Below are 15,333 nucleotides of genomic sequence, written 5' to 3'. Positions count from 1 at the left end.
ATTTTTTCTTAGCAACATGAAATCATTCCATATGAAAGACATTTCTGCTGGTGAATATTGCTGTAAGTTAATTTTACATTGGCATTTTGAGATGTTTCTCATCCCTTTCCCCCCAACCACAATTATTCATGTTGTCAAAGAGTCCACCTTAAGAAATTTGGCATTAGTTATTGTGACAGTTGCCTTGTTGGTAGCCATTAAGAAACTATGGTTTTATTAGCCTTGTAATAGTTTTGCCTCTCATAGCCAACACTATAGGCTGTCTAGTTATGATATTTACAGCTCATCTTCAACAAAAATGACCCAAACCTTTTCTGGCCCTTGGGAACTGAGAGTTTAAATAAGCCCCTTGGCCATATAATACTTGGCACTTCCATGGTGCCTTTCAACCAAGGTTCGCAAAGTGCTTTACAAACAAGAACTACATTACCATTATTATTATTATTATTAATATTATTATTATTAATATATTTTTCCATTTTACAGGTGAGGAACCTGAGGCACACACACACACAAAAGTGATTTGTTGCAGGTCAGATAATGAAAACTAGAGGGTAAAATCAGGATCCAGTTTGGGGGATTTATGGATCTTGACAAAGCATTTGCTTTGATGAAAGGCCAAATCTTATTTCCATGTAAAGTTATTCTTGCTTTTCTCTGGTGGAGGACAGAATGAAACTTTTAGCTCTACCACTTTTTTCAAGAGAACACACGGGAACATGCCATCTAGTTTGCAGATGGGGGGGAGGGTCAATGTTGATTTCACATGTCCTTCATTCTTCATTTGCCACCCTTCTGCCCTAGCGTCTTGGGGGAGATCTGAATTACTGTAAATAATCTTACATGCATATGAACAGTTGAACCACTGCGAGGAACAGATGACTCTACTGTCTAGGAAACTGTAATGGAAAAACCCAAAGGAAGTGCTTTGCCAAGAAGTCAAGCCATGTGCCCTTGACCAAGTCTTTCTTTGGGGAAATAACCCAGCCCTTTAAAGTCCTGATGCATGTCTCTAAGAGTTGTGTGTGACTGAATTCCACCTAATAGTACCTACCTTTGGCTAGCATATATTTAGTTCAATATTCAGGTTGAATTTCAATTCCTGTTTTCACCTGTGATCTCGGGCAGTCAGCAAGTTTCATCTACTTGCTCTTTCAAGATGCCTCATGGTATTGTCATAACCTTCTACCAAAAGACAGGAAGCAGTTAGCTCCTGGAAGCTTTAGAAAACAGGCTGCTAGACAGCACAGAAGCTGACCCTCGGTTTGGTTTCTTTAACCCATGCTTTCACAGCTGGATGACAGATATGGTCCTTCGAATTGTGTTAGTTTTCGGTCACTACACAGGCAGAGTTCAAAGATCTCAAGACAGGTCATCTTGTGATGTTCTGCAGCCAGCACAGAAGAAGGCTCATTATTTTAATAGCAGTATCAATACTTTTCAATTTATTGAGAAACATTTCCTCAGGCATTTCAAAATAGATGTACATTAAATATTTTGGAGCTGTATTTGCACTGTTCAATCATACCTAATGTGCTACCACAGGCTTGACAAAGAGCTGTTAGACAGAATCACTTTCTTCTTCTTCTCATTAATATTACCTTAGAAAAGATTCCCCATGCTTGTTATCTAAAATCTACCTTTACTAAAGAGAACAGTTTAGAACAAAAGATCACTATCTTAAATGTTGTGTTGTTGTTTGTTTTTTCTACATCATGTAGAAAGAATAGGTACACCCCTTTCCTTTTGAACTACAGAATAAACTTGTCAATTTTAGAAGCTCCATCTTTTCTCATGTACAGAAAGAATCATGTAGTGTCAAAATAATCCACAGCCTTCTGTGATGGACTGGTTCTATCTATAGCCAACAACATTCTGAGGATATGAAAAGAAAAAGAACAAGAAAAGCAACAATGAGAATGTATTAGCAGGTCATGGTTAAAATTGATCCAAAGTTCAAATGAGAATCTAGATAAGTAAACTGAAAAGATATACCATTTTTTTTGAAGGCATAACATTAAGTGGGCATACATCATCGTCCTCACAGGTGAATGCTTTTCCAAGAGAGCAACTTCCTAAATAAACTTTAAAGTTTTTCAAATAATAATAATAATAATAATTAAAGGCTTATTTACTCAAGTAGGCCTTTTAAAATTGGAACCTAAGAGAAAATGATTCAGAAACTTTAAAACAAAGTAAAATAGTATCTGCTTTTACAATGTATGTTGAGAGTTCAAAATAAGAGGCCCTTTTTTTTTTTTGCAAGGCCCCAAAGAAGGGGATTTTTAGTGTTATGGCAAATTATTATCTAAAAAAGAAATAGGAACAAACTCTCCTTATCAAAATATGTATAAGGGTAAAAGGAAAAAATATGACATAAAAGGAACAAGGCACATATGCCAAAAATGAATAACTATTTGTATCTGACACCCTGGTAAAATTGTTTAAGGAGTAGTTTTCTCCTCCAAAGTCCTATTTATAATACTGCAGAATATAATCAAGCTCTGGCATTCTGATGATTCGAACTGTCCACATATAATGTTGCTCGAGAACTGCCCTTAGGCCCCCTTTACTAGTCTTTTTCACTATGAAAAGGAAAGATTGTATTCTTAGTTTGAAAATCCTTTTTCATTTATCAAATCACCACTTCTCACATCTGCCTGGACACTGAGATGCATTCATCAATATTCCTAAGGAAGATGAATTACATGACATCATTTGAATCTCAAAGCTCCTTGTTCCAACCTCTTTATTTCAGTTCATGTGAATATAGAGTTTGGTTGTGACATGCACAGGTGAGATCAGACTAGGGCCCTTTCAAAAGAAAACTGAAGCAGAAGGCTTAGTCCTGATTTCTCTGTCTCTTTTTACATGACAATGGAAATGCTAGTGTGAAAATGACAATAAGACATTAGAAAGACATTTTTTTAACTTCATTCACTATAACAGTCCAGAAACTGGTTGAACTCTACCTATCCAACTTTAAGAAACAAAGACCTGGCACTGTAAAAAAGAAACAAAACCCAAACAAAACACAACAATACAAAGCAATTGCGAATGTAAAAATGGGAGTGCAAATGCGACTACAGAATGCAATAAAAACATCTGTGCTGCAGAGTCCAGCAACACTTATCAAAATAATTTCTGAAATGTTTCATCTGAAACATAGAGAAAGCAATAAAAAGAGGATATATGTTTATCATTTTAAGCATAACAATGTGAGTTAAGAGCTTAAAAATTAAAAAAAAAAGTACTTGGAATGAATAGTGCTACCCTTTTTTCCTAAGTAGGCATAAAAATATTTTCATTTCCTTCTTGTTTCCATACCATTATATCAAGAACTTTCATTTGTTTCATGTTACCGTTTACAACTTTAATGTACACACACGCACACACACTTACACACGCACACACACACACACACAAGATATCTACTGCAATAGAAATAGTTGCTTCATTACCTTGTTTGCTACATTTGCAAATGTAAACAGCTAGGCAGAGCCAGAACTGACTCTAATGCATGATGGAATATCTTTGTTGCATACGTACACTGTAGAAAATAATTATTCAATATGTCAGGCACCATTATTTGAAATGTAATACATTAATATTTACTAGAAAAATAAGTTTTTTTTCCTATTTGTTCTCCCAACTTCTTTAATGAAATAAGTTAATCTGACAGTGCATCCAGTAGCTTGTAATATCTTCTACATCTCCGTGGCAAAAAATAAACTACTGGCTGGGACAATATAATGCAAGTTATTAAAGTCAGTCCTTGTACATACATCCTTGTAGCAAGCATTGAGGCTCGACTAACAGCACCTTAAACCAATTATTTAATGTTCAGTTATTTAGCCCTATTTCCCTGAGCAGTTATGCTGAGGAGCTTTCCCTTCATGGATAGTTTTACAAAGCCTTAAGTTTTAAAAGTACTATGAAGACATACTCCTAAGATCCTATTTAATGCTACTTAACTAAACCTGTATAAATCTAATGAAGGGATTGATTGGTAAATAAACCAACTGTCAGTCTGTTGTAACATTAACCTTAGACGCTGCCTGACCACGAAGATTGGAAAATTATATTTAACCAAAAGAAAAAAAATAAATACAGCAGGTTACCATATGGAGAAATACCATGTGTTCTAAACAAATTAAGCCCCACGATCTGAACTTTTGTATCCATCTTGTCTTTTGAACTGAAGGGATCCCTTTCGTTACCATGTGCCAAGTGAGATTAGTGACTAAAAGGAGGCTTAAAAAATAAATCCAAACTGTTTCAATACATACAAGAAAGAAATAGATGGCTAAAATAAAATTACTAGGTAAGCATTGAGGACATTTTTTTTATAAAAAAAATGCAGGTATATTTGGATAAAAGGAACCTAAATTGCAAACAAGAACTACTTTTGAGACAAGTATTGGAACATCTAAAGGACAAAAGTATCAGAGAGGGTTGTGCATGTATATGTACAGGCAGGGCTGGCCAAAAACATTGTGCTGCCATCTTTCATCTTTTTTAGCTGTTTTCTCACAGCCTACACATGGCTCACATTTCTAGGTCTCAATCTGGAACTTGGCTAAAGAAAGGAAACAAGTGGAAAGGGTGTCCTCTTCCTTTCATGGTACTGAAGATTAGATTTCTCTTCATCTGCTTAGTTTCATGATACCTCCAAATCTAGGCAACCATTTCTGGGTCTTGAACAAGTATGCCAATGGCCAGCCCTCTACTGCTTTAGTATCGTTATCTGTAAACCCTACCAAAATCTAGACAGCTTTGATCTCTTCCTTTACATACATAATTAAGAGTCTGGTGATATTTCTTATCGATCGTTTCCACAGTACACATCTGCCAAGATGGCTTTGACTTACTGTCTTCTAAAACATGACTATTTACCATCTTCCACATTTTCTCACTGACCATTTGTCTCACTTTTTTGAATCTCGGTAACCTACTCATCGAAAGAAAGAATAATAAAATAAGGGAATTTCATGTTGGATAAGGCAGGCTCTATGAAGTATTTTTTTTTAATAGGTCTTCAGAAGACATTACAAGCTATTGAATTCCCATCAAGAAAACCTATTTCTATTGAATTGTGCTAAGTGCTAAGGTTTTTTGTTTTTTTGTTTTTTTTTTGTTTTTTTTTTTTACTCTTTAGGTTTTCCATTTTTTTCTGCTTGTGCATGGTTCCTATGCAGACCCCTCTGGATATGAGTTGTGAAGTCATACTTGTCCGTGCAAAAATGCTGGCATATGCTGCACTGGAAAGGTCCACTGTCACCGTGACAACTCATATGCAAAGCATACATCACTTCATCCAGAAAGACAATGCCACAGTGCACACATTTTGTTGAAAGTTCATCTTGAGTACTTCTGTCGACTTTCTCTGTTTTGACTACATTCAAGGGACCTTCGTTTTTTACACTGGGTGGTGCCTTCGTCTTCTCCTTGGAGGCACCGTTTGCAGTTGGCCCAGGTCTGGAATGCTTGATCGCCAAATCTAGAGGAATGTCATTGTCTGATCCAACAGCTGAAAAATGAGGAGGCAGATTGAAGGTGGGATAAGGCACATAGTTTTGGCAAGGATTTGGTAGGCCAGGCACATGGCTCAAGTAGTGCGGATTCCCAGGAACAGAGAGCTTATATTTACTCCAGAACCGCAGCCAATCAGCTTCACTCTGGAAGTCATTATGGACAAAGGGAAGTCCAAAAAGGGGGTACTGGTACTTTTCAATAGGGCTGCCTGGTGGGGAATAGTTGGGATGTTTTGCAGGTCTCATGTACTTTTCGATGGGACTGCCTCTCTCAGAACTTCCTTTCCCTTCAGATATGGATGAGCTATTTCCTGGGTCTCCAGTACTTTCCTGAGGAGTTTTTATCTGAATGTGCAAAGGTTGCATCCTTTTGTGAATATCCAGAGTTTGGCTGACCAGGACTGGCTGCTGAGCAGAATGGCTTTTAGTCAACGAACCTTGGGCTTCATATTTGCTCAGGCTCGGAAGTGGGATTTCTCTCTGGTGACTGTCAGTTAAATGGTCTTCTGACCTCCTCTCTAAGGGGCTTCCATTGACCTGTTCCTCACTGCTCCCTCTCTGCTGTTTGTTGAGCTGCTCAGCCTGAAGTGCCTCTGGGTTAAGGCGCTTTCTTGTTCTTCTTCTAATAATCTGCTCACCGTTGTTTTGTTTAATGATGTTTAAAGGCCTGGGAGTCTGCAGAAAACACATACACAATATATATGTAACATGAAAAGACACATTAAAATGCATTAACAATTCCTCACAAATCAAAACCAGGCTTAAGTTCAAAGCAAGGGACAGGCTTTGTGCTATAGATTTACTGTCTCCTCCTTTTGCCCTAAGCAGGATCAGAGACAGTAACCAAAGTGCACTCGTTGAGCCTAATTAAATCATGTTCATCTTTGTATGGAGAACTGAAAATTTCAGTCTATTAGAAAACAACTTTGCCCAACTCACTAGGTCTTGGAATTGCATCACACAGTGATAAAATTGTGTAGAAAGTTACTTGAAGAAAGGATCTTTTTTTCCTGAACTATTTCTCAATGTTTCTGACACTCAGATGTCAACAGAGACAGGTTTTTGAGGGAAGTGAGGAAAAATGAGATACTGCTGTAGACTGACTGGATCTCATTCCCCTTCTTCAGATTCATGTGTTGCAGCTCTAACCCTGTATGTGACCATATCTGGAGATAAGGCCTTCAGGAAGTAAGTGAGATGAAATGAGGACAAAGTCAGAAGGCTGACTGACTGTGGCAAGCTAGGAAGTGCCTCACCAAAAGCAACCACTCTCTGACATCAGAATTTTCAGCCTCCAGAACTGTTGGAAAACATGGTTTTGCTGTTTCAGTCACACAGTCTATGCTTTGTTATGGTAAACTGAGTAGACTCACACATACATCCTTGTAAATAATGACAAATGTGAACATAAAATATTCAATACCTGAGCATAATTAATGAACAAATGACAGAAATGTCAGGAACAAAATATAGAAAACCACGTCAGGGAAAATTGACTATACTACCTCATTTTTGTTTCGCTTCACTTAATAATATCATATACTAACTCTAGAAGCTTTAACTCGTTAGAAGGTGAAACATTTTACCCCCCTTGTTGAAAATCTAAATTCATTTGTAGCCATGGCTCATATATCCAATCTGTCAGCTAAACTAGTTAACCTGAATGTCAACTTTCACTCAATTTAGGTATTTTCTTTAGCACAAGAATTTATGGATTGACATATATTTATATCTAAATCTATATCTATCTATACACATTTTCAGTAGATGTTTATATAACTAAAATTTATAGATAGTGTCATGATAAATACTTGGAGTAACAGCTCACAGTGATGAAGAAAGTCAACCTTGTAAGTAAAAACCTTAGGAAATATTTTATTTTTTGTTTTACTTATTTTTAAAATTGCTTTCGATTAATATATTTTAAAATTGAATATTGTGAGATACAGAGTTATAAAGTTGTTTATGATTCGTTTTCAGTCAATGTTCAACAGTCTTCACCAGTGTACATTTCTTGCCACCAATATCTCCAGTTGTCCTCCTATTTTCCCTATTTCCTGCTTTCCTCTATGCTTGTTTCTCTGGCTCCTAAAACAAATCTTAAAATGGAAAACATCTTGTCTCTGGGAAAATGAATATTAAAATAATGGTTTAAATCATGAAGATGTGGAACATATATACAATGGAATAGTACATAGATATAAGGTATGATGTAATCAGGCAATGGCAACAATGTGAATGGAACTGGAAGATATGTTAAATGAAGTAAGCTAGAAGAAGAAGGATAAATAAGAATGATATAGTTTATATGTGGTATTTAGAATAAATGCATGAAGAAACACAATGGTCTAAATGGGAGTTGTCTCAAACACCCTTGACCCCAGAGTATAGCAAGGACAAGGAAACAAACTGAGTGGAAGAGGAGAAACACTGATCTGAAAGGATGGAGGTCAGAGGCCAAAGGTTCTCAGGTGCATGGTAGTGTTAAAAGAGGACAGAACTAAATATCCAAGCCAAAGCAACAACAATGGAATCAAGCAACCCAAACTAATTAACTAAACCTAAAACGAGCCTGACATACAGTCAGGCTGGGGGGCAGGGGGATGGTATGGATACAATTGGGGAACATTGGTAGAGGGAGGTCAACACTGGTGGTGGGATTGGCCCTGATATGTCTGGAACCCAATTATAAAGGAATTTGTAAATCACAATGGTGTCAATAAAATAAAATAAGTAAAATAGCTATTTAAAGAAAAGAGCTTAGCTTATTTATATCAGAACTACTAAATTATCATAACTGGATGATCAGAAGTTTAATGAACTTTTCACCTAAGACTGGCTAGAGTTAATTAGAGTCATAAATCTCAGCATTCATGAAATAAAAGTGTACAACTGTGTTTACATGTTGAGAAGACTCAGGACAGTGAGAAGAATCCTTCTACTGGCAATATACTAGAAATAACTAAGGTTTATTTGGTTTTTTTATTTATTGGGTTATACCTCATGATGTTCTGGGCTTCCCTCTGGATCTGTACTCAGGGATCACTCTTTATGGGCTATATGAACCATATCTTGTACAGTGAATCAAACCTCAGTCAGATGTGTGTAAGGCAAGTACCTTACCTGTTCTATCTCTTCCAGCCTCATAACTAAGTCTTTGACAGCTGGTCACCAATTAGTATTACTGACAGCAAGTAATTTATTTTTAAAGTGTTTCCATGGCTTCACTTATGAGGAGATTTTGTCTAAAATTATATTCCCTGTAGCTCTAATCTGTTCTTTGGTTGGTTCCTAGCAAGAGCTATGGTGAAATACCAAACAAAATGAAAAAACGCAGAGGGAAATTGGTGGTTTCTTTTACTAACGAGGATTCCTACTTTTAAGGCAGCTCTTGTCAGTGGATAAACTTTCTAAACTAAATAAATAGCATTCAGGAAGTCAAATGGCTGTTCAGATAGGGGATGTGCGAGTTTAAATTTCACTCCAGAATACTGACGAAAATTTGGCGGCAAAAAACTCCAAGAATAATTCAGTGAGCCATAACATCTTAGAACACGTAGCACTTTTGTACCTTTTTGATTCTGCTGTGTACTACTCAGGCCCCACTAATTGTGCCTGAAAACTGCATTCACAGAATAGCAAAAATTCACCTGCTGCTTTTGGATGCCATTGTGGAAGTGCCCTTCTGCACAACCTCCAGTCCCTCAAGCGTCCAAAAAAAAAAAAAAAAACCTAGCTCCAAATATCAACCAGAAGTGAAGCTTTGCTACCTGCACTCTATTTTATACAAGGATAAAAAATTCCTTTAAAAAAGTAAAAAAAAAAAAAAATAAAAGGAATAAAGAAAATCAAAGCAATTCTTTATATTTTTGATACTTTAAAACACTATCTTTTTTTTCTGCCACATCTGGAGACTCTCACGGGTTCCTCTTGACTATGCACTCAGAAATCACTCCTGGCTTAGGGGACCATATGGGACCTTGGGAAATCGAACCACAGTTAGTCCTAGGCAAGCACTGGCAAGGCAATGTCTTGCCACTTGTGCTACCACTCCAGCTCCCCTTTTTACCTTTCTAATAAAATTCATTTCTCAAAAATTCTGATAATCTTTATGTGTTAGGAGAAATGTTCAGAAATCAATCATTTTTCCTCTTTTCTATAAACAGAAGCACAGCACACTGCCAATGACGTCATCTGTGTCTCCCCATCAACTTTAAAGCCATTCCACTATATATCCTATGTGCATTCAACTCTAGAAGAACAGACACTGTGAGGCAGGGAATGGTACCCAACATACCCCAGCCCAACTCTACTTCTCCTGAAACCCTGGGACAAGATCTTACCGAGTGAAGCTTCTGGTAGAGGCCACACGCGTTGCACACGTAGCCGCCATTTGCATTCTTTCGCCAGAGAGAGGTCTTTGTGGTCAGGCAATTGGCACAGAAAACACCCGAGCCTCTACGCCTCTAAATGGAAAAAAAACACACACACAGAAAAAAAAGGTAAGGTCAGAGGTGAGTCACATGATCAGTGGAGTTTAGACCAAATCAAGCTAGGAGTTTTGTCTTTGGACGGGCAACAATGACAGTATAAAACCACACTGCCCATAATGAGGTCAGGTTCAATTGTGTTTAATGGGCACCACTGATTTTCATTATAATTAACCCTACAGTGATGGATGAGGTGTGGGCAACACCAAAGGCTTTTCACAGGAACAGCTTTAACTTTTTGAACTTTGTATTTTGTGCCTTTAATGATGGCATCTAAAGACTGCACCCTAAAATATACCTTTTCAACGTGTCAAAGTAAAAGTTGCAAGACAGAACATTGCAATATGTTTAATATATGAAAGAAAACAGGAGATGCATGCCACCTGAACTTTAAACTACAGTCAGACTTGAAATAAATGCCTGTGTGAACCACTTGGTGTCATTTTCTATGACATTCATGCAGCATAAGAATGAGGAGAATCTAAGATAACTCCATTCTGATTTTTAAATTGCAACTTGAAAATCTGAAAGCAAACACCATTTCTTCAACCTAAAAATGAATAGTAGAAGCCTGTGACAACTACACTCTAGTGTTACGAATAAGAACCCCTATGAGATGCCTGTGCAAGCCAGACAACACTTGTCCCATCAATGGTTATTTATTTTATTTGACTTCGACTTGGAAATTACAAACATCTCGAATACCAATTGATTTCAGTAGGCTGAATTCTGCCATCACCAGATTCAAAAATACTTTAAGAACACTTAAAAAGTAGATAATTAGTACCGCTTGTTCTATTCTTGCTATCAAGTCATGATTCCATTAAACCTTTCATTGAAACAAAAGTCAGGCTGTTTTTGGAGTCACAAATACTAACAGGCAGGAAATGGAATTCTCTAGCTTTTACAAAGAAAGATAGCCGGAATTGAGATTCTGCTTTCTTTGGGAAGCAATGCCTTTCATGATTAAAATATGCCTGTTAGATAAGGAATGGGGAAAAAAGTCTTGCTGGAACCCACTTTTGTTATAAATTTAAAATTACAAACACTGTAAGTCAGAATTTCAGGGATTCATGAAATTTAGGCAATTTATTTAACTTGAGTCCATACTGTAGACTAGTGATATCCCTGCCAAGAAAATACAATGGTTATAATTGTACTCTGATACATTTCAAATGGAAAGCTTTCTGCAGACATAATTTTGGCTTCAAGACTGGAACACTTTCTTGGCATTGAAAGGGCATTTGATTCATCGGGTGTTTCACAATGTATCACTAAAAAGACCTGGTGAGCAGCCAGTTCCCTATAGGGTAATTTTTCCATCCAGATGCAAGTGCTATCAGAGGCCCTCGTCAGCTAAACTAATTATGATCTTGCAATCGCTGATGCCTGCTCACTCTAACATTCGACATCCTCCATTAATCATCAATACAAGGAAAATGAATGGAACGTAAAGAAATGAGGGCTGGTAAGCTGCACAGCCATAAAAATCTGAAACGAGAGCAATAATTTAACAATATTGGTGGAATGTTTTTAGTGAGCACAAAGTCAGACGAACAATTGCCCTTTTCAACCAAGAACACCAATTCATTAGTGTTGCAGAGCTTGTGCTACTTTCAGTGATGTAATAAAAGTTAAGTTTTCTTTTCTGCCTCTGAAGATCATCTCTGGGTCCCCTGTTTCTTCCCCAAGCCCAATCAGGCCCGGAAAGAGAATCTCAAGGTTCTAAACATTTGTCTCTGCTTACAAATCCCAATTGGAACAGACTGCTCGTAGAGTGCTGCTTTCCTAAACGCAATGAATTATTAGAGGTTGTGTTTATCAAACACTCTGGGGCTCTTTTATTTAACATAAGTTGAGAAGCCTGGTTAGGTTATAATTGTGAAACTTCCCTGGGGTAATGCTGTCTTTTTTCCCTAGATCTAAATAACACGTTTGGCAAATAAACACCAACTCCATCCACATAAAGTCAATGCAAATGTCCATTTGGAAATTAACCCACATATATGGCTGAGGCTCAAATTTGAATGTGTAACCATTCACTCCAGCCTGCTTTTCTTTCCTTATGCCCTGGGTTCTTGACACAGCATGCCAAAGTGGGTGTAATCCTCTCTTCAGAGAGCGTTTCAATCCTTGCACAATTTTGTGCTTAATTCTCTTGCAAAGAAAATGCCCTTCATTAGTTAGAAGGAAAATCCCAAAATTATATCACTGGTTTCCACAGGCATATCTTATTTTAAATGGCACTTATGCTCCAATAAAAGCTGGCATATCTATGCAAACCCTATCTTATTTTAAATACAAGAGTACTCTGATTCACTTAGAGTCAGTATAAAGGAAGATTAATAATCAGATTTAATAGTCAGACTATTTCTGCCTCTGGCTGGGTATAACATTGGGCAGTTACTTAACCTCTTAGTGCTTACATTTCCCCATCTTTAAAGTGTGAGTTGCTATATTTTGTGAGCTAATGGGTACAATTAACTTAGTGCCAGGGATATAATAACTTCTCAGTAAGTTAACTATTTGCTAAGGATATTCAATTGTGACTATTTTTGGTAAGGAAAAATATTCTGTTAGCTTTTTTATTCCCTTTACCTCCCTGCTTTTGGGTACGCCTACAACATACAGTTAGATGCTACCAATTGTGTTTTATTTGTGTCAATCTTATCAAGTATGAGAATGGAAAGTTGAGTCAGAGTGAAATATCTAGGTGTTCACACATAGAATTCAACAGGAGCAAGCTGATATGGGGGTGGAGAGTGGGAGGTAAGTGAGAAAGATTTCACATACTAAGTTACCTCCCATCTAAACAAGTTTATCACTTTGGTAAGCACTCTTGAAACTTTTCTGATGAACTTGCATTTTTTGGAAGAAACAGAAAATGTGGGAAAGTGGCTAATTTCCCCAGCTCTCTGACCATATATATATATGCTATCTCTCTCTAAACTGCCACGCAGATTTGAGCCCTAATATGCTCATACAAAGTACAAGGTCACTTGAATGGGCAAATTAGTTTTTTGATGTGATCAATATCCTTCTTCTACTGGAGAGTGGAGATGTACTCTATTCCCAATGGAAGATGGAAAGGTTTCTCTCCTGTCCCACTTAAACACACACACACACACACACACACACACACACACACACACACCTTGTTGAAGAGGAAGAAAAAAAATTCTTCCATAGTTTCTCATGCAGGAGGATGGAGTTGTGAAATATTTCATCATTTTTCTTTGTACTATGTTTAGGATAGAAATCATGACTACTAACAGCCACTAAAATAGTCTAAATAATAATACTTGGAGCAGGCAAGTTTTTTTAATCTTGAATGACTAAATAAGAACACATTTGAAGATAATCTTATTATATTTTTTATCATTTAAGTTAATTCCTACTTTTATGAGGAGAGGTGTTTTGTTTTGTTTTTGTTTATTTTTGAATATCACCCAGTGATTTTCAAGGGTTACTACTGGCTATCTACATAGCAATTATCCCTGGCTGTGTTTAAGGTACCATATGGTTTCTCTGGAAGTGAACTGGGCTCACCCAGTGCAAGGCAAGAGACCTACCAGCTGGACTATTATTATGGTTCCAGTTAACTACTTTTGATTTTTTTAAACAAAAATATTTTAAATGTCCTTTTACTTATTTCCTACTAAGACAAATTGACATCTAGTTGGGCAGAGATGGCTGATGGTGGCCATTTCCCTGTTCTACATCCCTCTTAGTATGCAGAATCATGAGAATCTAAGAGCAGGAAGAAGAAATCTCTACCTTGCCTTTCATATATCATTAGTTATTCATTGGTGCCCTATGTGTATGTTTAAATAACAAATTAGTTTCTCCTTTTCCTTCAAGCTGCTTTTAGGAGTAATAGTAATTTGTACCTATCTGATACAGTACAGGAGACAGGAGAAAAAGAGTATAAGGATAAAACACTTCAGGGAAAGACATTAATAAGAATAAGGAACTGGTGGCATATCTGAAGGGCATATTTCTAGCATTCATTCCTCTACTTCCCACACAGACTGAAGGAAAGTTTATTGAAACACCCCCTAATCCTGAAGTGTCTACCTTGAACTTTCTCAAAGTACAATTTCTACCTCAATATGAGGGTTGTATACAAAAGGCAGAGAAAATTCCAGCTTCCCCGTAAAATATTTCTACAAAAAAGATTCTGAATCAACAATTCAAGAATGTGATTAAAAAAAAAACCACATTAATTGAATAGTTTGGAAACTTTTGTCACACCTGTGTTGTCTCTACATTATTTGTGTTATCTGGTAATTTCCTGGGTGAAAAAAAGGAGGGAGGTAAGCAGGAAAAGTCCATTCTAGGAAACTTTGAGGTCAGCCCAGTAGTTGGCGGAGCAAGTATTTTTTAGAGATAATTACTGAGAATTCTTCAAATCGCTTGTTTCCTTTCCATATTTCAAATGTATTATAGCTGTGATACTGATATTCATTACGGCAATTTAGGTGATGAATTTAGATAATCATGCACGCCAGGATTTGAAATAGAAAATGACGCACCCATCTTTTAATATAAGTATACTTTAAATCCAACATAATTGTCTTTTTCCTGTGGTGGCATGTACCGGAAGGTATAAAGACTAAATAATTATCTAAAACCCCCCCCCCAAAAAAAAAAACAGCCAACCCCTCCAACTTCATCTTTTAGGGTCACAGTAAACTATTTTATTGTATCACTATTTATTATTATAATAATTTAACAATTTATTATATAATAATTTAATAATAAAGTTTTTTTTTTTAACACATGCCAGTCATGCTTTGCTTTTTGGGGGCCTTATATCCTCATTTACATATCACTCCTACCCCAGTCTTGGTACATCTGGTGGATAAATCCAGATGTGACTTTGGAAAAAAAAAGTGTTAAATTAGTTCAGCATTTATTGCATATTTTATTATTTGGAGATCAGCCAAAAACAAGGGAAGGTTTTCAAATTTCATTATTAGCAAAGAAAGAATTTCATTTGATTCATAAAAAGAAATTTGATTGAGTTATTCATTCAAGAGCTTTAACATTCAGAATCATGGATATTCACCTCTGAGATATTAAGTCGGTGAAGGAATCTGTGCAGAAATGATCCTTTATAATAGTTTTCTATGAATAAGAACCATACTAGAACCATGTAATTATATAACTGGCTTTGATAGGCAGAGTATTTATTCACATTCTTTATGGTTTTATATCTTAGCCATTTTAAAGCAAATCAATCTGAAATTTGATATACCTGCTGTTAGTCTGCATGTACCTCAACTATTTTTTAACTCTTTAAATGA

General features: G+C 36.5%; 1 protein-coding gene across 1 annotated transcript in view; it reads right to left on the bottom strand.

The window, feature by feature from the left end:
* Positions 1–5,016: 5,016 nt before the first annotated feature.
* Positions 5,017–15,333, bottom strand: part of TRPS1 (transcriptional repressor GATA binding 1) — a 190,729-nt gene continuing 180,412 nt past the window's right edge. Inside the window, exons 4-5 of the mRNA XM_049773547.1 lie at positions 9,878–10,000; positions 5,017–6,209 (exon numbers count right to left, since the gene is read on the bottom strand). Of these exons, the coding sequence (XP_049629504.1) occupies positions 5,148–6,209; positions 9,878–10,000 (1,185 nt within the window). The 3' untranslated portion in view covers positions 5,017–5,147. The remainder of the gene's footprint in view (positions 6,210–9,877; positions 10,001–15,333) is intronic.

The sequence above is a fragment of the Suncus etruscus genome, chromosome 5, assembly GCF_024139225.1.
Source record: "Suncus etruscus isolate mSunEtr1 chromosome 5, mSunEtr1.pri.cur, whole genome shotgun sequence".
NCBI lineage: Eukaryota > Metazoa > Chordata > Mammalia > Eulipotyphla > Soricidae > Suncus > Suncus etruscus.
Note: the sequence above shows the minus strand (reverse complement) of the source record. Positions and strands in the feature narration are given on the sequence as shown.